This window comes from Elephantulus edwardii, unplaced genomic scaffold (assembly GCF_000299155.1).
Source record: "Elephantulus edwardii isolate Elephantulus edwardi_28Jun2011 unplaced genomic scaffold, EleEdw1.0 scaffold00263, whole genome shotgun sequence".
NCBI classification, from domain to species: Eukaryota; Metazoa; Chordata; class Mammalia; order Macroscelidea; family Macroscelididae; genus Elephantulus; species Elephantulus edwardii.
In genome coordinates, this window is record NW_006400013.1 from 2,028,973 (window position 1) to 2,055,503 (window position 26,531).

Consider the following 26,531-nt stretch of genomic DNA (forward strand, 5'->3'; position numbering starts at 1 on the left):
GTCACCCATTTTTAATAATATTGCATGAGTTCCTTGTTTTTCAATGCAGCATAGTATTCCATTGTGTGAATGTACCACAGCTATTCCTATCCATTTGTTTGTTGATGGGCACTTGGGTTGTTTCCAACTCCTTGCTATTGTGAACAAAGCCGCAGTAAACATGGGTGTGCATTAAGCGGTAATCTTTACAGAAGCAGATCACTTAGTCTTTTCTCCAGCAAATCCCAAGAGGGTTCAAAGGATTTTTGATTACTAAATGCTTAAGCGTTTGTCCCACCAAAGCTAATTTAATTATGACATGTTGTTGCTGTGTACCATGAAGCTAGAACCAACCCAGAGCTGACCCACAGACAGGGTTTCAGACACAGTAAATCCCATGGGAGGAGATTTCCCATCTTTCTCCCTTGGAGCACCTGGTGGATTCGAACTTTGTGCCTTTGGGATTATAGCACAGCTTCTCCCCACTAGACCACCAGAGCTCCTTGATTATGGTACAGGTCACCTCTTTTATTTGGCATCCTCAATTCTGTTATAAATTGGGCATCTAAGAAAAGCACAAATTAACCAAGCAGAACCACATTTTAGAATCACTATTCAAAAAGAAGGAAAGAATGCCAAAAAGAATAATTTTGGTTTGTCATAAACTCAACTCTTTAGGAGATAGGTCATATTAACATCATACCAAGTTCCAGGAAAAGAAAATCTTCCCAAAAGTTATACACTAGGACTAATGTATGGTAATTTAGTTTCAGGTAATATTTCGTTCCTTCATCTAGCCAATACAAATGGAATTGTGCATAGTGTACATTATTGGACTCTGGAGGTGTAGTCTGTAGAGAGTTGCACTGACCGCCTCTGCTGTGTGAATTCTCCCTGCCACTCTCGGGAGAGAGAGAGTCTCTGCCTGTGCACTTTGTCGTCTCAGAAAACCTGCTGGAAGGTCAACTGTGAATTGATTCAGACTTGATGACAATGAATTTGAATTTTATATCTTTTTTTAAAAATTTTTTATTATTTTGTGTGTGTACCATCAAATTGGATCTGACAGGTCCAGGAGGAGATTGCCCCTCCTTTTCCAGCAGAGCATCTAGTGGATTTGAACCGCACACCTCTGGGATTGCAATACAGCTTCTTGCCACTAGGCCACCAGAGTGCCCCTGAATTTTATATCTTACTGTGGTTGAAAGGGAACAAAAATTATTATTGGCAACATTTATTTGATTTCTTATGAAAATAAAAACCTAAACTCCATTTCTCTTGGGCTGATTCTGACTCATGACAACCTCCATAGAGACGGCTTATCTTTCTCTTGTGTAGTTACTGGTGGACTCAAACTGCTGACCTTTTGGTTAGCAGCCAAGCATGCAGTACACCATCAGGGCTCCTTTTTCTTATATCAATAGAATATAGTTAGATTTAAAGTACTGGAAAACATTTTTATTTACTTTTGCTATAGTCATGGCAATTTTGATCCTTTCGAGAATTTTCATGAAAATTAACTAACATAAAGTTCTGATTGATGAATGAAAATCCAACTTTTATATAAACTTTCATCAAAGTAACCATTTTTAAAAAGCTCTCATTGGTGAATAAGAAAGATAGGGAATAATTTTCAACACACACACACAGTTGTGACTAAAGATAAAAAGTGGGACATTTTATTGCCTCTGCCTATAAACTATTTTGGACACAATTTTTCAGTGTTCAAAAATTAAAGAACCAAGAGGCTTTTATTAATTTTAAAATAGTATTTTGAACTTTGAAAGGGAATGTTCTAACAAAGGTGGTCTGAAATAGTAAAAAGCTCTTCATAATAAGCTGGTATTTTCTTCTTTTAACAAAGGATGTGGGATATCTCTGGAGGTATTTTAATTTTCCATAATTGGGTTATTTGATTGCAATAAATTGTAACTTAATAACATAATTTTAAAATAAGCTTACTTTTTAAAAGAGTTCTTTTGGGTTTTAACTTTTCTTGATTTGAAATGGACAAAGTCATTATGATATTAATGTTGATTTGGGGATTTTTGTCTTTTTCAGTAGTGGATATCTGTCATTTATGATGAAATTAAAAAGTCAAATTTACACAAGTGAGTGAAAAGGAATTTAAACTCTGTGGAGGCCTTGCTGCTCTCTCCTTGATTAATGTTTTTTGGCACAAAAGGTTGTTTCATTTTAATATGAATGTTAAAATGACTTCCTGTATAAAACAATTTTGTAGCCCATAGGTAAAAGTCTTGTGATGAAAGGATTTCTGTAAATTGTATGATAAAACCAGATTTACCGTAATGATTATTTCTTCTTATTTCAGTTGAGTGAAAGTTCAGTTTGGGAATATTTTTCTAGTTTTAAGGGTATGATGTGGAGCTTTCCTTATTATTTGGGTAGTTCCAATAGCATTATCACCAGGAATGAAAAATAATTTTGAATTGTAAAGCTGAGAGAGATTTTTCTCTACTTTGGGTATTGTGCACTCAAGAGGTAGAAATATTTTGGGTGAAAATAAGAAAAATGGTAAAAAAAGAGGATATTTCTACAAAATAGTCTTGAAATAGAACATTCAATTCATACTGTGGTAGGGAAATGTAAACTACCAGGCAAACTGTATAATGTGAAAATATGTAAATCTCAGAATAATATAATATCCTTTAATAGAAGAAAAACAGTCATAGCAATAATTTAAAAATCTTACTTATTTGGCTTTCAGGGAACATTTTTGAACATATATTTGAATTAGGTTTCTCTAAAAGTGTAAACAAAAATTAAGTTATGTGACATAAAATAAATCCCATTAAATCCCTTTGTGTAAATGCCTTACTCTGCTTTTGTCTAATTCTAACTATCCATTCCCAGTAAGTGAAGTGCTCTTTCCTGAAATGAAAGACCAACTGAAACAAAACTTCTTCCTTTTAAGTTTGTTTTCTATTTGCTTCTTCTCATGTCTGCTGTCTATAATATATTTAAGATGTCTTGATTTAGAACATTCTCCTTTAATGTTTAGTTTTTTATTGTTAAGTAATGAGAGTTTTAGACTTGGAATCTTTATTTTTAATGTAGCATTAACTACTCTTTTTGTTACTATGTTATGGATATTCTGTAATTTATTCTTTTATTTCCTCTGATTTAAAAATTAGAAGAGACTATTTCCAAGTGGTTAAGTTGTAGTTTCCTACTTTTTTTAATCATTTATTTCGTGTGTCTATGACCTGTGCTATTTCTGCTTTGAGAATCTTATAGATACTTTCTTAGGTCTAATCAATAATTGGTTACTTGAACCGTTTCATAGACACTTGAAAAGTGGGTGATAAGGACTGAACTCCAGAAGTTGAAAAAGAAACTAATTCAAAACTTGAACTCATTGCCGTTGAGTTTGTTCCAATTCATAGGAACCCTTTGTCAGGTTTCCAAGACTCTGAACTGAAATGAGTGGAGACTGTCCATCTTTTCTCCTGTGGAGTTGCTGGTGGATTCCAGCCATCTGACATAGAGCCTTTGGGCTAGCAGTGAAACTCGCAGTGGACTTCACAACCGTAGCTCCCTGAAAAAGACAAGTTACACAACAAGAGAGCAAAACCAAGCTTAGTGGTCAGGAAACTGCCATCCCAAGTGTAAACATTTTTTTATTTTTATTTTTTTCCAAGTGTAAACATTTTTAAATCCACCAGCCACTCTGCAAGAGAAAGATGGGCAATCTCCTTCCCATGTGAAATTTCCAGCCTCCGAAAAACCCTGGAGACTCATCTATAAGTTGCATCTAACTCCATTGTACACAACCACAAAGTAATAGATACTAGAAAAGCAGTAACATTTACAGATAAACACGAAGAATGTTTTTAACTAAAGAATCTGTATTCTATTCTAATTGAAGGCCCTTGGCTGGCACAAATGATTTGCACTTGGTTACTAACCTACCCAAAAGGTAGGAGGTTTCAACTCACACAGCACCACCACAGATGAAAGTCCTGGCGCTCTGCTTCTGGAGAGATTATAGCCAGGAAACTCTATGGAGCTCTTCTGCTTTGTGACATACAGGCCCGTGAGTTAGAATCAGGTTAGTGGTAGCGATGATGCTATTTTAGTTGTAAGGATTTTTGTTTCATATTGAGGTGTAAGTATGTACTTCAGGGCCTCTTCACTTTCCACAGACAAAATTGTATCATCTGTTTATTGTAGGGTTTTAATGAATTTTCTTCCAATCCTGATGCCATGTCTTTCTTCATATAATCCAGTTTCTCTGACTGTTTAGCATACAAATTAAATAAATATGGTGGAAACAAACTCTGACATGTGGCTTTCCGGATTTTAAACTGTAAAGTTTTCTTTTTTTTTTAAACAGCTACCATGTATAGGTTTTATGTACATGAAGCATGCTTGAGTGCTAGAAATTGGAAAAAATCTAAACCTATATACAAAAACAAAATTCTTAAATGGCACATTTCAATTTTTGCTGTGTATTAAAGTAAGCAGACTTTGCAATAACTCAAGAAAACCCACCAGAGGATCATGCTAATGAGAATGATTTCTACTTGGCAACATAAAAGTGTTATTGTACTATTTCACCTACGTTTTGGAAAGCAGGTGTATTTTCACATAGAGTTTTTACTTACTTTTTAAAAATAATATTTATTATTATTTTTTCATTGTTGAACATTTTCTCCTCTCCCCATAGGGTTTTTAATCATAAGATTTCAAAATGGGAAATGTATTCTAAGTTTCAGATAAACAGTCTACTATTATTTGAAATAGAACCCCTCAGTTACGTGGGTCCTTCTTTGTACTTTGTAGTCTAGTGTTAACTTCTGGAAGGGAAAGGTAAAAGTGGCTAGTTTTTCCTCTCCCCCGTTCCCCAGGTGCTAGAATTAAAACCTCAGTCTGACCAAATAGCTTAACACAATTGTGGTAAAGCAAGAAGATTTTTTTTAGAAATTGTTTCCTTTAAGTCCTTCTATTTACTTTATTATTTTAATGAAACATCAATACTACCAGAATAGTTTCCGGTATGAGAGCAGTGTTTCAGTTAAAGACTGAAGTAGTCAGGAATAATTAAAAACGGAGTCTTACAGGAAGCTAAGATTGCTAGAGACGCCTGTGTGTGTGTGACAGCTCATGGTAGACAAAAGAAAGAAATGAACATTTAAAAATTCAAAAGAGCAGCAAACAACAAATACTGACAAGGTTTTGGAGAGATTGGAACCTTATTCACTGCTGGTGGGAGTATAAAATGGTGCAACCACTATGGAGGGCGGTAAGACACTTTTCTTACAAAGTTGGCAATAGAAATATCATTTGACCCAACAGTTACACTACTAGGAATATACCCTAAAGAAACCAGAGCCACCACCTAAACAGATATATGCACATCCATGCGTAATGTTGTAGTATTCATAATAAAAGGGAACAGGGATGGAAACAACCCAAGTGCTCATCAACAAATGAACGGATAGGAAAACTGTGATATATTCACACAATGGATTACTACAGAGTACTGAAAAACAAGGAGCTCAAAATATTACACAGCATGGGGACCCTGGAGGACATTGTGCTGAGTGAAAAAGCTTCGTCACAAATGGACAAATACTGCATAATGTTACGGGACTGACATGAGGGTTGGGGGAAAGTTAGAAAAGAAGGAGTAAATAATGATACTGTGTTGGAACGGATTAAGGAAAGAACTGTTTGAAAGGAATATATGATTAGGCATTATTTTAATAACAACAATCCAGAATAAGAGGTACATAGCAAAGAGGACAGGCGGAGGGATGGGGAAGGGAGGAAATAATGCAACACTGAATGAATATTTTTCTTAAAAAAGCAAACCATGGGTCCGTGGATAGAGGAAAATGTGCAACAGTGAATGAATTAAAAATCCAACTCTTGCTCTGGTGGCCTAGTGGCAGGAAGCTGCACTGCAATACCAGAGCCATGCAGTTTGAATCCACCAAATGCTCTGCTGGAGAAGGAGCATCCTATTTGACAGTACACACATAATAATAATAATAATAATAATAATATCCAACTCTTCAGTAAACTTTCATTAAAATCACAATAAAGAGGGAAAACATGAACATTTATTGAACATCTACCAAATACCAGTTACTCTTAATAGTATTGACTTATGTGTACAAATGCTTTTCTGACAAAAATCACACTTGTATAGTGTGATAAATTCACTGTCTCTTAAATCTTTCTCTTCAGAATAAATTCCCTTAATAATGTGCCTATAGTGAATACTCTTATCAAGTGGGAAATTTTATAAAGAATAGTTCTATGTGTACTGTTAATAAAATTTACACTTTCAGCAAGATGCCAATATTTACAGGTTTTGTTACTATAAAGAGGAATGTTAAGAAAAAGAGCTTAAGTACTTTTTAAAATAAATTTAAAGCTCGTCTCAAAACCAGTAATGGAAATCCATTACTTTAGGATCTGTTAGGCTGTAACCATCAATTTAAATTGGTAATAAATGTTGTTGGTGTTACGTACTCTCAAGCCTGCGACTCATAGCGACCCTGTGTACAATAGCTCGGAACCCTGCCCTATCCAGACCAGTCTCACGGACTCTGACACATCTACCCTCATTACCCCAGTTACTGTGTCACTTCGTCTCATCCGCATTCTTCTCCTGTGCACTCTCCACTTTTCCGAGCGTGATCTCTTTCTCTGAGGATCGGTCTTTGCTGGCCACGTGTCTAAAGTATATGAGATGTAGCTTCACAATGCTAGCCTTCAAGGAGAAACTTGGTTTCACCCGCTCCTAGTCAGACTTGTTTGTTCTCTTGGCAGTCCATGACTCTTCTCGAGCATCACAACTAAAAGGCATCATTTCTTTTTCTGTCATCCTTAGTCATTGTCCAGTTCTCTGATGCATAGCAGGTAATTGCAAAGACCATGACCTGGATCAGATGCACCTTAATCTCTAGACTGACAGCTTTGCTTCACAGAACTCTGGAGAGGTCTGTGACAGCAGATTTTCTTTTGCCTTTTGATTTTGTCTATTTGTCTTTTGATTTCTTTTCTATTGGTGCCAAGAGTGTTGATTGTGGAGCCGAGCAGGCTGTAATTGTTAACAACCACCATCTCTTCTCCATCCATCGTGGTGCTGGTAGTTGGCCCAGTAGTGAGAATCTTTGTCCCCTTGATAATGAGCTTCAATCCGTACTACAGTCCTTGACCTGCAGCAAGCGCTTCAGGTCTTCCTCAGTTGCAGCAAGCAAGGTTGTGTGATCTGTGTAACACAGGATGTTGATGAGCCTTCCTCCAATCCTGATGTCACATTCTTCCTCATAAAGCCCAGCTTCCCAAAAGGTCGTGGCTCTAGAGACATTATCGCCAGTGTCTGGTCTTGGCCAAAAGCGAAGTGTAGTAGAGGAATGTCTGTCTGTGTTTCATTGACTATGTGAAGGCATTTGACTGTGTGGATTACGACAAATTGTGACTAACCTTGAGGAGAGTGGGAATCCTAGAACACTTGACTGTGCTCATGAGAACCAGAAATTAGTCCTCAGAACAGAGCAAGAACACGGCATGGTTCCAAATCTCGAAAGGATTGGCTCAGGAATGCATCCTATCACCACATATTTACAATCTATATGCAGAGCAGATCTCTTTGCATTAAATATGTGCCATCGAGTCGTTTCCGACTCATAGCGACCCTATGCACAACAGCTCTAAACCCTGCCCTATCCTGCGCCAACCGCACCGCCTCCGACACACCCATCCCGATTACCCCAGTCACCGAATCAATCCATCTCATAGAGGGTCTTCCCCTCCTGCGCTGTCCCTCCACCCTCCCAAGCATGATGTCCCTCTCCAAGGACCCGTCCCTCCTGGCAACATGTCCAAAGTATGTCAGACGAAGCCCCAGAATCCTTGCCTCCAAGGAGCAGCTTGGTTTAATCCTCTCCAAGATGGATCTGTTTGTTTTCCTGGCAGTCCAGGGTACATTCAGTACCCTTCTCCAGCACCACAGCTCAAAAGCATCCACTCTCCTTCTGTCCTCCCTAGTCATTGTCCAACTCTCTGATGCATAACAGGCGATTGCAAATACCATGACCTGTATCAGGCGCACCCTTCGATAGCTCAGCTGGTAGAGCGGAGGACTGTAGGCAAAGATTGCATTAAATATTAGTATGTGGAAAATAATGTTGCACATACAGTCTTTTTTACACAGTGATGTGCAAGAGAATATCTTCAAGATATATTGGTTTTGCTAAAATTGATTTTTAAGATAGTAATTTGTATAAAGGTTTACAGAGAAAATCCATTTCCATTCAACAGATTGTATACATTTATTTCATGCCATTGATTGTAATCCCCACCATGTAACCTTCACCATATGTTAATTGAAAAGACAAACTGGGAAATAGTATTTCTTTTTTTAAAAATTTTTATTGTATTATTTTTACGTGTACCGTCAAATCAGATCTGACTGGTACAGGAGGAGATTGCCCCCTCCTTCTCCAGCAGAGCATCTGGTGGATTTGAACTGTGTACCTCTGGGATTTCAGTGCAGCGTCTTGCCACTAGGCCACCAGAGTTCCCCCAAGAAATAGTATTTCTAGTATGGTTCCTTTATTGTAAAAAGTGTTGAGTTGGGGATAAAAAGAATTACTTATGTTAGCTTATATTTACATAAAAATAATAGAAAGATTAAATAAGGAGTAAAAATTGTTACCTGTAGAGACTGAGGTATAGCAACAAGACTTCCAATACAAACATCTAAGTTTTCACGAAAGTTTTATTTTTAATTGAAGCTTACTCGGAAAATTTGGTTCTTTCTTAATATCTACAACTGTTGTTCCATGACATTGTTTACATTTTCCTCAATTTGTTAACATTTTTACTGTTTCCATCCTGGTTCTTCAGTCTCCATTAATCTAGTTTTCTGTCCTCCCTCTGACCCAGTTGTCTCGTTTTTCTCTTTTGTTAAATACTGACTGTTTAATCTCAAATAGATGATTATTTAAAGGAACATGTTACTCACCAATGATAGTGTTTATATTGTGAGCTAACTGATTGTTGAGTGAAACATGACTTCAGTAGTGGATTTGGTTCCAAGGTCAAAGATTATTTCAGGTGAAAGCCTTATAAAGTATTTTGTTCTAGATAAGTAGAGACTAAGAGTTGGATCTTAAGTGTCTGATTACAGGGTTTTAAGACCCCAGATAGTACTCAAGTTAGGATTTAGAGCACTGTCTTTCTGATCTGTATTATACCAGTTGACAGAGTTGTCTCAATACTGTAGTCCTAAGCCTTCAAAGTATAAACGAATCCTGTGAGATACTTGATTATGTTTAGGAAACATATAGAGTGGTACTCACTATGTGTTTATCATACACACACGCGCGAGCACACACAGTACAGAGAACTCTGGTAGCCTAATGGGTAAGAAGTTGAGCTGCCATCCCAAAGGCTGGTGGTTTGAATCCACCAGCTTGCTCTATGGAAGAAAGATGAGTAAACCTCCTGTGAGGTTTATAGCTTCTGAAAACCATCTGGACGATCAGCTCTGGGATGGTTCTGACTTGACTGCAGTGAGAGGCACTGAGTATCTATACATGCACATTTATATTCAAGCGTCTTCTTATTTTGCTTTTAAAATCTTAAATTAGCTATAAACAGTTTGTTTTAAAAACAATCATAAAAATATATTTAAGATTAAAAGAAGAAAAAGTCCTAAACAAACCCTTGAGAAACAGAAACCTTTAAAGATTTTTTTAAACCAGTGAAAACAAATCTAACTCAAATAATATTTTATTCTTAAAATTCAATGAAGTTACATTTATTACTCCTTTGATATTGCTGAAGAGCTCTGGTGGCATGTAGGTTAAGTGTTGTGCTATTAAAGGTTGGCATTTTGAACCCACCAGGTGCTCCAGAGGAGAAAGGTAAGGACGGCTCTTCTGTTCAGATTCACAAGCTTGGAAGGTTGGTAGAGGGTTTCTGTGGTGTAGAATAGTTCCCCAGTAGTAACGTGGGTCTCTTCTTCTTTTATTGTTAAATGATACTAGTGGTGGTAGTAAAGAATTTTAGAGCAGTAAGGGTTTTACTCACTACGCAGTGTTATTAAACAGAAATAATGCAAACCACATTTGTAATTTAAATTTTTCTATGAGCTATATTTTAGAAAAAAAACCAAGTAAAATTAATTTTAAGAATATATTTTACTTTATATAACCAAAGTATTTGTCTCTTAAACATGTAATCAGTATAAAAATTACTAATGATGGTTTTCATTCTTTTTTATATGAAGTCTTAAAGATACAGTACGAATTTTACATCTCAATGCAGTTGCTAAATTCTCAGCAGACGTTTAATCTCTATTTAGAGTCAGAAAAATTAGTGAAGGTAGATTAGCACTATTCTAAACATCAGTAAAAGGTTTCTGATAAGTGAATCAATACCAAAATACTTATTTTTCTTTTAGTATCTATTTGACAAAAGTTGCTCATCTTTTTAACAATGATGAATTTTACTTCAAAGCAAACTCATACCAGCTTCAAAACTTTCTGTCCAATTTAAGTCAATTCACTTAGCTTTTGTGACAACTCACTATTTTTAACAGCAGTTTCAAAGAAGTATTACATAGACTGAAAGGCAACTCTCAAATTTGCTCATAATAAGAAAGTGTTCATTAAAGACTTAGCTGTCAGTTTACATAATAGTGTCTACTACAGTTTAAATAATCTGCATATTGATTAATGGTGAAAATTGTATTAAATCATGACTATTTATGTTCTAAAAAGCTTCATCAACAGTGTGAATACTTTTACTTGTCTAGCTAAGTTACAGAAACTTTTTTTGTCTCTTTAGATCTTTAAATTTAGCTTTTCTTTTTTTTTTTAAATGTGTGTACCGTCAAATTGGATCTGACTGGTATAGGAGGTGATTGTTCCTCCTTCTTCAGCAGAGCATCTGGTGGAGTTGAACCGCGCACCTCTGGGATTGCAGTGCAGTTTCCTGCCACTAGGCCACCAGAGCTTGCCTAAATTTAGCTTTTTCATATCCAGTATGATCTAAGTGAAAGAAGATAAATCATATTACCACCTTTTCTTTGATTATTAAATATTAACAACTAATTATGAATTGGAGTTAGGAGTACAATAAAGTTTTGATACTATTCCATGATTCAGGCAATGAAGTTGGCAAAGAACATGGTTAAATCCATTGCCTTTTATTTCTTTCAGCAGTTTCATAAACTGTTGCTGATTCAAACATTTGCATGTTTACTGACAGTTACATATATCCTCAACAGAAGTTGAGCACAAATTTTTTCACACAGTGACACAAATGAGATAAATAATTCCAAAACATAGCTGACCCCACTGTCTTGATAGAAACCTTTTTTCCATGTATCATTGAAAATGACAGGTAAACAATTGAGAAGTACCTACAATATGCAATTCATTATTTTTTAAAATTACAAATAGACAAAGTTGTTTGTTTATGAACAACTTTAGAACTCATTTGAGACAAAATGTATCCTAAGTATTATTAACACAGCAATATCTCATAAAACATACCTGAAACTAAAAGGAAAGATAGTTGCAATTTTTCAAATTTTCGTTAAATTGTTGTTGTTGTTGGTATTCTGTGATATTATTTAAAAAGTCTAGTGTTGTGTAGTAGCTCACAGAGTACCTTTCAGTTTTGATATTTCACTTTTGATATTTAAAAGATCTGGTGTTTAGTGGTGGCTCAGCTGAGTAGCTTTCACTCTCTTTAAAAAAATCTTTTTTCATAATTTAGAAGCAAGATTCTTTTAATTGTCATAATTTATTTTTTATCCCTCCATATGAAAATTATAAGAGAATACAAGGTACCCAAAAGTTCAAAGCTCAAATCCTCTAAAAATGGTATAAAATTTTTTCTTACACATTTAATGTAAGTATCTTAGGTGACTAAAAATGACTAAGGATGACAGAAGGATAGATGTCTTCGAGTTGTGGTGCTGGAGGAGAGTCTTGAACATACCATGGACTGCCAAGAAAACAAAGAGATCTGTCTTGGAGAGGGTGAAACCAAGTCTCCTTGGAGGCTAGGATTTTGAAGCTCTGCCTCACTTACTTTGGGCACATGGCCAGGAGAGATCGGTCCTTGGAGGACATCATGCTCGGAAGGGTGGACAAACAGCTCAGGAGAGGGAGACTGGGGCAATGGGGGTTGGTGTGTCGGAATTAGTGAGACTGTCTCAGGACAGAGAAGGGTTCAGAGCCTCTGTACATAGGGGTTGCTATACATTGCAAGTGACTCATTGACACCAACTCCCATATTACGAGAACAACCAAATTCGTGGAGGAACCAAGTGCATTAATCCTAAATTTATAAAATAGTCTCTACTCTCCTAACATTAATACTGAAAGGATGTAAAGAAACTCTTGAAACTCTTTCAGCAGTTTGATTCTGTTACATATTTATTACAAAAGTGATAAAGATTTGATTCTTCTGCTATTGCTTGTACTTAGATCATAGAGAAACTACCCATGATATAAAAGATTACCTTTTCTCTTTGTGGAAATGTGAGGGTTTGACCCTGAGGACTTGGAATAAAGAGTAGAGAAATTGTGATTGAATGCATTAAGTGGTCTTTGAATTGGGGTGAATGTTAAACAATTAGTTAAAACATTTTAAAATTAATGTTTGCAAAGGCATTCACTTTAAATTTTAACCAATATGAATAAAAGACAAGTCTTGTATTATGTGTAAATAAGAATTCTCAACTCTTCATTTTTGAATGATTGTCTAAGCTATGTAGGAAATATTTTTAGTGCTGGAGGGTCAGCTGTGGGTCAGTTCTGACTTGATGGTACACAACAACAGCAACACAGAGATGACCTGACTTTTATTAATTGCTATGCTTTCCAAAGTATTACTTGCTTAGAAGGCAGTAATGTTTTCATAAATTTGCTGTCCTTGTAGTAAACAGCTTTATACAGAACTGCATATTGACAAGAATGTCTTGGTCCTATCTCCTCAGTTGTTTTGTTAAAATTTGCCTAAGATAAGTTTATTCTTCTGGCAGTTTATGATATAGTCTTCAGCAGCACTATAATTCAGATGCATCAGCAGGCTTCTCGTTAAGTTTCCATATTTCACAGCTAATATTCCTATAAATTGTTAATTGTATAAATAGTCCTTCAGATTATTAATTACCTTTTATTATCTTAAATTTCTTATCCATCCAAACACCATTAATTTCTCTTGGCATTTATCATCCTAAAGCTTTGTGGTGGTGGTTGTTAGGAGCCATCGAGTCTAGTACGATTCATAGTGATCCTATGAGCAACAGATTTGAACCCTGACCTTTCCTGCACCATCTTCACCATCTCTGACACACTCAAGCCCATTGCTGCGGTGACTGGGTCAACCCATCTCGTTGAAGTATCATGTCCCTCTCCAGGCAATAGCCCTAAAGCTTTAGGTTTAATGTTACATGAGTATAATTGCCTTTTGCTTCTTTTCCGTGAATTAGGCATGTTTCACTAAAAAGAATAGAACACATGAACAGTTTATTTCATTTTAGAAGCAAAAGTGGAAAAGCTTTTGAATAAAAATGTGAAAAGAAGCTGGTATTTATTGCCTATGTAACTTTTTAAAAGGTTCTTAAAAAACATCCCTCTGAGGATCCCAAGTCCTCTCCAACAATAAGAGCCCTGCGATCGTCTTGGCAGCAGCTCAGCCTATTAATGAGTTCATGACTGGTTTCCTCAAGCTCTTTATACATGTTGATTAATACTTTCCTTGCAGTTATCGTTGTGATGATTTTGTGGTGAATGACACCAAGCTGGGACTGGTACAGAAAGTCAGAGAACACTTACAGAACTTGGAAAAGTAAGTAGTAAGGTTTCAATAAAAGAAGGAATGGGTTGGGTGGAAGGGTGATTTAAAGTTTTGAGGTGGGAATTTTTAGTTCCATACTTACGGTTTTCTCTGTGAATGCTTTGGACATGAATTACTTATTCTTTTTCTTTCCTTTTTTTTAATTTTTATTGTGTTATTTTTACGTGTACTGTCAAATCAGATCTGACTGGTACAGGAGGAGATTGCCCCCTCCTTCTCCAGCAGAGCATCTGGTGGATTTGAACTGCGTACCTCTGGGATTGCAGTGCAGCGTCTTGCCACTAGGCCACCAGAGCTCCCTGATTACTTATTCTTGTCATCAGTATTCTCTTTCCTTATTCTTACCTTGGCCAGAGTTTTGTTTTCTTATTGGGGGAGGGGAGATCTGTATCAATATAATAATTGATAAAGAAAGCCCTGCCTCATGGATAATAAATTTGAATATCTGTGTGTGTATAACAGAATATTTACTATTTTTCTACATGAAAAAGTTCAGTGGCATTAACAAAATTGACCTTGTTGCAGACACTAGTGCTTCTTGACAATCATTCTCCTTCCCTTTCCTTAGTACCTTAGTAGCCACAAGTAAATTTGAGTCTCTCTACATTTACTTGTTCTGGATATTTCTTGTAAGTGGGTCATACAATATTTGTCCTTTTGGGACTGATGATTTTGCCAACTTGGATGTTTTCAGGGTCTGTCCTTGTGGTAGCAGATAGCAGGACTTCATTGCTTTTTTTCTAGCAGAGTAATATGCTGCAGAGAGCGGTGATACACCTGTACCTTTGTGTTTCTGCATTCAACTCTTTAGAAGTGAGAGTTCTTGTGAACTAAGAGTGAAATTGGTTTAACTGTTTAGTAGTTTGAGGAACCTCCTTAATTGTTTTCCACTGTGCACAGTGATATATTTGTATTCACAGTAAATTATTTATGTCCTGATTTGGATGTGATATTGATAAAAATAGACCTTGCTTTTGGATATTTAGAACTTTATTTAATGGTCACAGCTCTGCATTTATTTAATGTAATATTTATCGTAAGCCATATCCAGGGTCCCAAGAGAGTTTTGTTCCTTTGGTTTTCTTTCAGTGATTGTCCTCCAGCTTATGAGCAACTCACTTTATTTGCAAGGGAGGTTTGAGGGGGAGGGTTACAAGGAAAGGGAAGAAAAGAAATATCGAATCATTTTGGAGTGATAGGGTGTTCAAAGGAAGGGGACTCCTTAGTTTCTTTAAACATTTGTGGAGCCCTAATAGATCACTTCATGGCTGCCAGAGTGGCCAGGCAGCTATCTCCAGCTAATTCTTTGACTTTCAGTGTAACATGTATATCATAATGTCTTTTTGACCACCTGTTTGTATGCTTATGTTTTAATAGCTCATCTTTCACAGCTGATAGGCATAGAAAAAGAAAAATCTTGGAAAACTCGTCACTAAACAGCAAGCTCTTAAAAGTAAATGTAAGTAATTAAAATGTATTCAAATATTGATTAGTTGAGACTTTGTTTTAATACAACTCTAACACTTACAAATGTATGTCTTGAATTTGGAATGTTTTCCAAAATGATTGCCTCTTATCCCAATGACTCTTGATGTGACCGAGGATCCCAGGAGCACATCTGTCACTGTCTTGCTTTTGTTGAGGTTACTGGTGTACTCCTCTGCTTTAGAAAGCACGTTGCTCTTGAAATACCTACTCATGTACGTTATGATTTCATTTCTTTAAGATCCCAAAGATTTGCTTCCTTCTGTTAGAAGCTGCTACTGCAAGTAATGTGGTTGTGAAATTTTAGTTCTTAAAATTTCATGAATACAATTTTAGCATAAACAAAAATACTTCCCTCACAACCACTATGGAAGGTAATATATTGCTTTCTCAAAAAATTGGAAGTAGAAATACCATTTGACCCAGCAATTCCACTAACTACTGGGAATTTACCCGAAAGAAACCATAACTGCCACCCAAGCAGATATATGCACACCCATGTATATTATGGCTTTGTTCACAGTAGCAAAGAGCTGGAAACAACCCAAGTGCCCATCACTGAACAAATGGATAGAGAAGCTGTAGTATATTCACACAGTGGAATACTATGCAGCATTGAAAAACAAGGAACTCATGAAATATTATTCAAAATGGATGACCCTAGAGTACATTATGCTAGTGAAATATCTCAGTCACAAAAGGACAAATATTGCATAGGGCCACTGTTGTAAAATGGGACTGACTTCGGGGTTGAGGGAAGACAGAAAAGGAGGGGAGGAATGATATGTATTGGATTGAAACAGATGAGGGAGAGAACTATTTAATAGGGATATATGATTAGGTATTATTGTCATGACAGGAGTTCAGAATGAAGACTGCACAGTGGAGTAGATCTGGGGGGAAGGATTGCATAACAATGAAAGAGTTTTACTTTTCAAGAAGAGTGAATTGGGTGGGGGAAGGGATGGGCAGGGAGAAAAGTGAAACAGTGTATGACTGGAAACTCTAAGTCTCTGTAAACTTACATTAAAATTAATTAATGCTCTGCTGAGGAAGGAGGGACAATCTCCTCCCGTACCAGTCAGATCTGATTTGACGGTGCACACACACAAAAATAATAAAATTTAAAAAAAAACCAACCCACCAAACACTTCCTCATTGGTAACCTGAATTTGATATAATAGTGTGTCAGCCATTAATAGATTGGCAGAATGTTAATGATAACTACCTATTTTCAGATAACCTGCATATTTATCCTGTTTCTATCCCTCTACTGTCAACTGTGTTTAGACATAATAGGATTTTGTGGAAGAAAGGACTAAAGTGGTCACATGGCTATCTAAACTACAGACAGAGCCACATATGAGTAAATCAGTAAATTCATCTCCTAGAGAAGTAGTCAGATGTCAGTGTGTTGTAGAGCTGATCAGAAAACTGAGCCATAGTCTTTTAAGAGATATTCAGATTGCTTTCTAAAGTTTATATGCCAATTCCAGGAAAACATGGATTGACCATTTATGCATGACATAGAACACAGAGTTTGGGAGCAGAAATACTTGAGAAGATATATATTTTACATTTTCAACTTGCACTTATTTTAATAGAGTATTTTAAAGGCTTAAACTTTACATTTTATTTCTTTTTTTTTTTTTCTTGTTTTAAGAGAATGAAGCCTTTATTTCCTTGTTTCACACAAAGCTGGCAGAGTTGGTGGGTTTTTGGTTTTTAGTCAAAGAGACCAAATCCCATATCCTCGTCTGACTCTTCCGACTCTTCCTTTGTTTCCACCTTGGCTGGGGCCGCAGCAGCAGGAGCAGCTGCGGTAGTGGCCAGCGGCCGCAGGGGCAGCAGTCACAAATGCAGATGGATCAGCCAGGAATGCCTTGACCTTTTCAGCCAATGGGAAGGTGTAGTCAGTCTCCACAGACAAAGCCAGGACCCGCTTATACCCATTGATGATGGAATGTGGTATTGAGGCCACAGTTGGGTAACCAATCTGCAGACAGACGCTGGCAACATTGCGGACACCCTCCAGGAAGCGGGTATGCAGGGTCTCCTCTGTGATGTCAAGCACTTCAGGATTGTAGATGCTGCCGTTGTCAAACACCTGCTGGATGATCAGCCCGAAGGAGAAGGGAGAGATGTTCAGCATGTTCAGCAGGGTGGCCTCGCTGGCTCCCACCTTGTCTCCAGTCTTAATCAGCTGCACATCACTCAGAATTTCAGTGGTGCCTCTGGAGATCTTAGTGGGTGATGCCCAAAGCCTGGAAGAAGGAGGTCTTCTCGGGGCCCAGACCAGTGTTCTGGGCTGGCACGGTAACCTCACAAGGAGCAATGGCACCAGCACGGGCAGCAGCCGGCACCTTGTTGGCCAGCAGCATGTCCCTGATCTCTGTGAGATCCTCTTTGGTGAACACAAACCCCACGTTCCCCCGGATATGAGGCAGCAGCTTCTCCAAGGCCGGGTTGATGTCCAGGTGGCCCCGGATGGCCTTGCGCATCATGGTGTTCTTGCCCATCAGAACCACAGCCTTCCCGCGGAGGGACATGCGGATCTGCTGCATCTGCTTGGAGCCGACATTGTCTGCACCCACGATGAAACATTTCGGATAATTATCCAGAAGTTGAATGATCTTAAGGAAGTAGTTGGACTTCCAGGTCGCCCTGTCTTCCCTTGGCATCACTGCGGTGCGTCAGGGATTGCCACGCAGGGTTTAAAGACGATGTCACTCTCATGAGGACGCCTGGAGAGAGCACATTTTATTTCTCTTAAAGGTTTTTTGTTTTTCTTTTCAGTGTGCCTCTTAATACTTACCAATTCTGATAGCCTCATAAATGCCATAAGATATTCCCTTAATAATAGCCCCAGGATCAGAATAGCCGCCTTTTTTTTTAAAAAAAAAAAATCACCTAGATACCTAAATAGAGATGAGATAGTGTTTCTTTGAAATATTCATTGCACAAAAAAGGTCAGTCCAAATTAGTCTTGTTGCTAGACTTTCAAATAGAGGCAGTTGCCAAAGTGATTGGAATCTTTGCTTTTTGAAACAGAGGTCTTTCTCTGGGTAATGCTAATGCCCTTTCATCTCACCCCATTTTAACAGGGAAGCACCACTGTCATTTGTGCTACAGGACTACGTAATTTGGGGAACACGTGTTTCATGAACGCCATCCTTCAGTCCCTCAGGTACCATGTCCTAAGTATCTGATAATAGTTTCTAGAAGAATGGTTAAGAGCAGAGGCTCTGGGTTCACATCCTGACTCTGCCACTTATTCTAGTCTTACAGCTGGTCGAGCTATCTAGTTTACTTCACTATGTTTTAGTGCCTTCTCTGTAAAAATAGGAATGATAATTCATGCTTGATAGAGTAAATATTATAGCCAGTATGTAGTGCTTAGGACAATTCCTAGCAGTAAATCATAGCTGTTTTCTGTATTTGGGTTTTGTTGTGTTTTTTTTTTTTTTTTAATAGACTAAAACTGGGGTCAGGAAACCTTTTCTGTAAAAAGCTTAATAACATATATTTTTATTTTGTAGGCTACATATAGTTTCTGTCATGTATTTTCTTTCTTTTTTAAAAACTGATCTTAGCATTCTGTCCCCAAAAAAACCCAGGCCTTGTTTGGGCTAGATTTAGTTTGTTGGCTGTAATTTGCGAGCCTCTGGTCAAGAGGGAACCCTTTTCAGAGAACTTATTTCAATTGTTAGTTTAGTTGTGCATTTTGGGGGTTTTTCAAATGTGGTTCTAAGACTTGGTGTTTAGAAATCCATAAAATGTAAAAAAATATACAAAGTGAATTAGCTAGTAAACCTTACTCAAGTTTAGATGATCATTAAAATGTAAAAAAAATACACAAAGTAAATTAGCCAATAAGTCTGACCTAAGTTAAGTACAGGAAATGATTTTTAATGTTGTGAAGCAAGGAGGGTCCAAATAAATTGCCTTCTCAGTTCACATTGCCAATAAGGCACAGAAGCCATTTTTTTCTCTCTCCTGAAAAGCACAGATTCTTGGTTTATGTATTCATACCCAAAGAAGGAATTCCTGTTTGTTACCTTCTAATCATTACTCTGTATCTTTAAATGACACGGTTTGCTTTATGATCCCTTTATTTGAGGAAATTACTGTCTGGAAACAAGCACCTTGATAATCTGCACTTCTGTTAGGGTGAGATGGAGGAAGGTAAAGGTCGAGGTGTTCTTTGTAAAACGTATGTGTTATCTTACTCTGTTAGAAGAGTGTTGGTACTCTGTATGATTTGTCTTGGGGTTTATAAAAAGTGTAACCAAGAAATTCAGTGTAAGAGATTCTGTGGATTGTCGTTTAAGTAAGACAGTTGAGTGATCAAATTTTTGAAATCTATAATAGGTTTCCTAGAACTTTCTTTACTGTCATGTTAAATTATTCTTTCAATGATTTTCTTCCTTTTAAAATAGTAACATTGAGCAGTTTTGCTGTTATTTCAAAGAACTGCCCGCTGTGGAATTAAGGAATGGGAAAACAGCAGGAAGGCGAACATACCACACCAGGAGCCAAGGAGATAACAATGTGTGAGTTATAAGAATATGTTATTTTTGGCTTTGAATGATGTTCATTGCATTATGTGAGTTACGGGGCATAAATAGAATTTTTACTTTTTTCCTTAAAGGCTATGCTTAAGCATCTAGCTAGCAATCTTAAAAATTGTTGGAGTTCTTTTTTACATATATAACAGGCAGAATAAATTTAGCACTCTGTATGCTGAAACTTTGCACATGTAGGCATCTAAAATTGATAACATCTAGATATGAATTTGAGTTACAGGAAAACCAAATTAATGTCATTTGTCTCTATGAATTGACATATCTGTTATTTTCTAGATAAACATATCTGGAATAATAAAATAAATGTGTAGCCAGCAAATTATAATATTTATATAATATGTAATATAATATTACAAGGAAATGCATTTAATTCTGAAAAAGTTCTGGTGGCAGAGTGCATCATCTGTTGGGCTGCTGACCCAAAGATTGGCTTTTTGAATCCACCTGCTGCTCACAGTCTCTTTCCTCCCATAAAAAATTACAGCTTTGGAAATGCAGTGGAGGGCTGCCATAGGCAGAATCAGCGTGTGGCAGTGGATTTGAATTTGGTTTGCAATTGATATTTAGTTGATAGGAAAAAAAGAAAAAGAAAAATAATTATTAAGCAGCAGCCAAGAATTCAAATTCAGTGCATCCAGATCATGTTCAGAGTGAGAAGATCTTTCCTATTTTGTGATTGTAAGGGAGATTGTTTTCCCCCCCATATCCTAACATTACTGAAAATAGGGCTCTGATTTATAATCTGTGTCTATTGAAGGTAATACATTTCCTTTCCTGGGCATCTCCACTGTACACACTCCCCTTCCCACTGTCCTGAAATGGTGCCTTAGAATCTGAGACAGCCCTGCATAGGTGACTGATAGAGAGTGGGACAGGATATATTGGAATAATGGACAGTACGAAAGAACCAAAATTTGCCGAACTTTAAAGTCATTGTTGGAACAGGGGTAGAATGGTGGCATCACTGGAAGTGAGGCTGTAAGAGAGTTTCCTCTGTAGCAACATGTGGTTTCAGACTTCACAGTACTCAGGGTGGAAGTGCTAACAGTGAAATGAAGAGGAAAAAAGTCCATGTGCACAAAAAGGCAGAATTGATGTGTTAGTAACATTTCGGGTTTAAGTTACACACTGTAGAAATTGTCCTGGGCCAGTTCAGGCAGAAAAATGGATGGGCTGCCAGTGATGTAGCCCTTCCTGAAGGGGCAGAAAACCAGTATGGAGTCTGATCAGCAGCCTTACATGTAGCCACGGCCTTTCCACAGAGGAACAATGTTATAGGACAGTGTGCTGGTTAGTACGACTGTGACTGCTGCCCCTGGACTGTAGATGCCGCCTTTGTCACTGCTGCCGCCATAGGAGACTCGGTGCTGCCCCTGCTTCTGTGTGTCCCTAATCTTCAGATGGACAGAGCCTCAGGCAGCTCTGCTGTGTCCTAACTGTAAAGGAGGCTGAGAAAGCAAATAGTGGGGTTTTTTCAGTTTCTGTAGTGGGAGTTGTAAATAAGCCCTGGTGATGTCGTGTGTACCCTTAACCAAAAGGTTGGCAGTTCGAATCCACCAGCTGTTCCACAGGAGAAATCCCCCCCCATTAAGATTTACCATCTTAGAAACCTGTTGGTTGGTTGCTGTGAATGAGAATTTAAGTTAGTGGCAGTGGTTTTGGTTTGGGATGAGTAGTGGGCGGTGATCTCTGGTTGTCACTTTAGGTGAGGAGTTCCCCAAATCTGGGAAGAACATTCATGTACTTGACAGTCAAAAATTTGGTGTCTCCAGAACCTGTTGGCTAACAGGATTAGGAAGCAGACACTGAGATTCTTAGAGTTAATCACTCCAGCTCTGAGAGTATGGGGATTGTATTGACAGATAGGAGAATTAAGATTAAGGAGATGTATCAGCGTAGTGACTTGTGTGGTGGTGGTGTTAGTGCCATGGTGTGAGAACGGCTGACATTGCAATGGGTTTTCAGAGGCTATATACATCACTCACACAGGAGATTGTTCGTCTTTCTCCTGCAGAGCTACTGGTCAGTTTGAACCATCTGCCTTTGAGCTAGCAATTCAGTTCTTTACCCACCCCCTTTGCTGTTTGTGTAGAAAGAAAGAGGGAAAACCCTAAACAAAACAGTGACCTTGAAACAATTTATAATTTCATGTGAAAGTTGGAATTCATTGGTCATGGATAACTTACAAAGTCATAAGGTTCCTTCTAACTTTGTTTCACAGACTCTAGCCTGGGGCTCCCAGCCATGTACTCCCAAGTGGTACTAGAGCTTTTAAGTCCATCTAGTGACAAGAAGGAAGAGATTAATGAAGAAGAATATTCTTTCTCATTAAAGAAGTTTCCCAGAAGTTGGACACATTTACAGTTCTTTATTCTAGATCATGCTCAGAGCAGAAAGAAAAAAGTACAATTTTAGTTCTGTAGAAAAGGAAAATGCATATTTTAAGACAGTAGGGAAGGGGTGGGGACATACAAAGAATAGATATTGAGTACTACACGTTGACCTTGGAGTGTCAAGAAGACAGCTGGTAGGAAAGTCCTGTTAAAAATTGGAGAAGCTAAAAAAAAAAAAAAATTGGAGAAGCTGGAATATATTGGCCATGAGAAAAGCTAGCCTTGAGATTTGGAGTTGAGAGTGTTTCCTGTAGACTTGAGTGTTGAATTTTTGTGGTAAGCCAACTTTCCAAGGCAGAGATGCCAGGCAGTCATAGACTGAGGTCTGGAATGTGCTCTAGGTGAAGGGTGAGGAAGAAAGGGGCTGGGAAAAAACTTGTCACTTGTTTTTTAATTTAGTAAGTATATCAGCACGTGGCTCTCAAAATTTACCATGTGGTTAAAGAACAACTAGTTTTCTCAGCAGTTACAGCCATTTGTATGGGTCTTTGAGATGTTCTTACTTAATTTAAAAATACCAGGTCCTTTTTGTGTTTTTTGTTTTCATTCATGTGCTGTGCCTTTTAGACAGTCAAGGATTGTGGATTGCAGTTGTAGCTTCTTGGTTCACTGTGGGCATCATCTTTCCCTTCCTCTTTCCAGGTCTCTGGTGGAAGAGTTTAGAAAGACGCTCTGTGCGCTGTGGCAAGGCAGCCAGACTGCATTTAGCCCAGAGTCCTTATTTTATGTTATTTGGAAGATTATGCCAAATTTTAGGTAAGTATGATGACTGGAGGGAACAGAGGGCTTTACACACATTGTAGAGATTGGAGGGTGAGGCCGGATCAAGAGGGTTTGTTCTGTTGCTCACGGCTCACTGTGAATTGGAGCCCATTCAACTGTACCCGACGAACAGTAACAACCTTATTTAGTGTTTTAAGATAACCAAAAGTACATAGTTGTACGTAGGATTTCTGTGGATCAGACTGGACTCAGTGGCACCTAGTAACAATTTTAAAACATTAGTGTTACTTTTCTACTTTTTGTAAACATTTGTCAGTAAAGTGGCATTCTTCTAAATGCTAGAGTGGCTTTTTTGTGTTGTTTTATTTTTCGGAAGAGCATAAATTGAATATATTTGATAAATAAGCATGTTAAATAGTGGATGTTTGAAATGGTTTTTAATAAAGGGTAGGATGTGATGGAGGTGTTTTTGGTGGGAGTATTTTTTTTAAAAACAGCAACAACAAAGTCCTTAGAAATAATTTATGTCCTCTAGGAAAATGTATAACATTTCTATCCTGCTTTCAATGTTTTATAACAAATAATCACTTTTTTTCACTTTTATTTTACTGTTGTTCTAAGTATAAAAACCCAGATGTAATTAGTAGAAGTAAGGGCACTCTGTTTCTGGCCTGAGTTCTAAATCTTTTAGAAGACTAGTCAAGTCCATTGGGATTCACTCTCTGAGAGGGCAGCGGAGCCATGATCTGAGGTGACTGACTTATGCTCTCTCTTGACGTGCTTGCTTGAGTACAGACTTCACTCTTGTTCTCAGGGTTCATCAAGGTTGATTCAACCGTAGCAGATTTGGATTTCTACAGGGATATGATACCTTCTTCTGACTTTAGCCCCCTAAAGCAAGTTATGTTTACTAGTGATGGTTTTCAGTGCCTTATATATATATCCGTTTGCTTAAAAAACAAAGTATACCTGTACATATGTCTCCTAGATACTCGTAGAACCCTCTAGACTATGCCCTTAGATATACTTCGTGTCTAGAACTGAAAAAAACATCCCCATGATGCTGCTTTAATCCAAACAACAGGCAGGATGTGGAAGGTGATAATAACACCCTCCTTAGAGCAGTCAGGTGTAAAGTTCAGAAGGCAAGAAGGTATAAGAAAGAAGAAAAAATGGTAACAAAACATAAAGCGGTAGAGTGCCGTGAGAATTGTAACCGGTGCTACATGAAACTGAAATGCATGAGTTGTTGAATGGAAAACCAGTTTACTCTGTAAACTTTCACTCAAAGCACAATAAAAAGTTAATTAACAATAGTAGAGTTCCAGGAAAAGTTAATTAAAAGAGTTTTAGCTTGGAAGAAAACCAAATTTAGCAATATTCTTGGCATGTTGCCTGCTAGAGAGCTCTGGTGGCTCATAGTGAGTTGTGCTTCTGAGTAAAGAGCATATTCTCCCAAGGTTTGACTCCCCAGACGAAAGATGGGCAGTCTCCTCTCTATATTAGAATTTCCAGCCTCGGAAGCCCAGTGCAGGGTCATGTGAACTGACTTGACGGCAGTGAGTTATTGCCCAGTAGCGACTTACATGCATTGTTAATGTAGTTGTTAGTGTTGTGTACTGTAAGCTGGAGCCAATTCATAGCTGATCTTCCAGTGGCTTTTCAGAGACATTTAATTGCACAGGAGGAAATTATCCATCTTTCTCCCATGGAGCAGCTGGTGCATTTAAACCATGTCCTTTGGGGATGGCAGTACAGCTCCTTACTGATAACCCACCAGAGCTCACCTGCTAATGTGGAGAAATGCATAAAAAGGTAACAGCTTTGACTGTAATTTGTTGGGTTGCTCAGAAGTCTAATGGTGAGCATCTGACATAAGTGACAATCATTGCTTGTAGTCCTTGTTTTGAAGTCCTCAGCAGAGGACTCTTATTAAAGTGTCTTGGCTTTAAATAGGAAAGGCATAAATGCTTGGTGTTACCTCAAATCTGGTTTGGACCTAATATAAAATGTCTAATTGTTGTTGTTTGTTGTTATGTGCCGTCGATTCGTTTGCGACTCATAGCGACCCTATGTACAACAGCCCTAAACCCTGCTCTATCCTGTGCCAATCACATTGCCTCTGACACACCCATCCCAATTACCCCAGTCACTGAATCAATCCGCAAGAGGCGGTCTTCCCCTCCTGCGCTGTCCCTCCACCTTACCAAGCATGATGTCCCTCTCCAAGGACCTGTCTCTCCTTACAACATGTCCAAAGTATGTCAGACGAAGCCCCAGAATCCTTGCCTCCAAGGAGCAGCCTGGTTTAACCCTCTCTAGGATGAATTTGTTTGTTTTCTTGGCAGTCCATGGTACCCTCAGTACTCTTCTCCAGAACCAGAGCTCACAGACATCAATTCTTCTTCTATCCTCCCTAGTCATTGTCCAACTCTCTGATGCATAACAAGTGATTGCAAAGACCATAGCCTGTATCAGACGCACCTTAGTCTCCAGAGAGACAGCATTGCTCTTCAGTATCTCTTCCCTTAACCCATACTTAAATGTGCCTGTTATTTAGTTACTTATGATAACTACAGAAAGTTTGACACCAGTGATTTCCTCTTGCTTGGATCAACAGTCACCTGTACCAGCAGTCAGGAGGTATATTGCACTGGGCAAGTCTGCTGTCAGGGACCTCTCCAAAACACTGAAGAGCAGTGATGTCAGTTTGAAGACTGAAGTATACCTATTGAGGCCAGGGTCTTTTCAGTGACTTGCTGTGCATCTGAGAACTGGACAGCGGACACGGATGATAGAAGAAAATTTGATGCCTTTCAGTTATGGTGCTGAAGATTAGTACTGAATATCCCATAGACTGAGAGAAGAACAAACAGCTTAGTCTTGGTAAAAGCTGCCAGAGTGCTCCTTGGAGGCAAAGATGGTGAAGCTTTGTCTCTCATACTTTGGACATGTTGCTAGGAGAAGCTCTTTCTTGAAGGAGGGACATAATACTTAGAAAGGTGGAATATCAGCAAAAGAGAGGAAGACTGTAAACTAGAAGGATTGGCACAGTGACTGCAGCAGTGCGCTCATGTGTGTCAGAGACAATGAAGGTGACACCGAGTAGGACAAGGTCAGCTCTGCTGTTCACAGAGTCGCTCCGAGTCGTGCTCAACGGCACCAACAACTACCATTTTCACTCCCCTCTCCTTCATTTTCCATTCCTCCATAACCATCTAAGAATAATTCTGCATGTAAACTTTTCCTTACCCTTTTATTATAATGGTCTTATAGAATATCTCCAGAGTAATATATCATATGGTCATCCGACTCAAAATGCCCCATGCCGGTCCATCTCATCTTACCAATGCCTAGTATGTCAATATTTATGCATTTCTTCCTTAACAATATCTAATTTTCCTACATTAATGGTTCTCACATTCCATGTCCAAATCACCAGTGTCTGCTTACAACTGTTCTTCTTCCTTTGTATTTCCATACTTGAAAACTCAACCTCCTTTGC

General features: G+C 38.0%; 1 protein-coding gene across 2 annotated transcripts in view; it reads left to right on the forward strand.

The window, feature by feature from the left end:
• USP3 (ubiquitin specific peptidase 3) overlaps window positions 1-26,531 on the forward strand; it is a 110,592-nt gene that overhangs the window by 57,120 nt on the left and 26,941 nt on the right. For both annotated transcript variants that reach the window (XM_006899614.1, XM_006899613.1), the window contains 5 exons: window positions 13,747-13,830; window positions 15,217-15,298; window positions 18,429-18,511; window positions 19,764-19,877; window positions 22,946-23,059. In XM_006899614.1, the coding sequence (XP_006899676.1) occupies window positions 13,747-13,830; window positions 15,217-15,298; window positions 18,429-18,511; window positions 19,764-19,877; window positions 22,946-23,059 (477 nt within the window). The remainder of the gene's footprint in view (window positions 1-13,746; window positions 13,831-15,216; window positions 15,299-18,428; window positions 18,512-19,763; window positions 19,878-22,945; window positions 23,060-26,531) is intronic.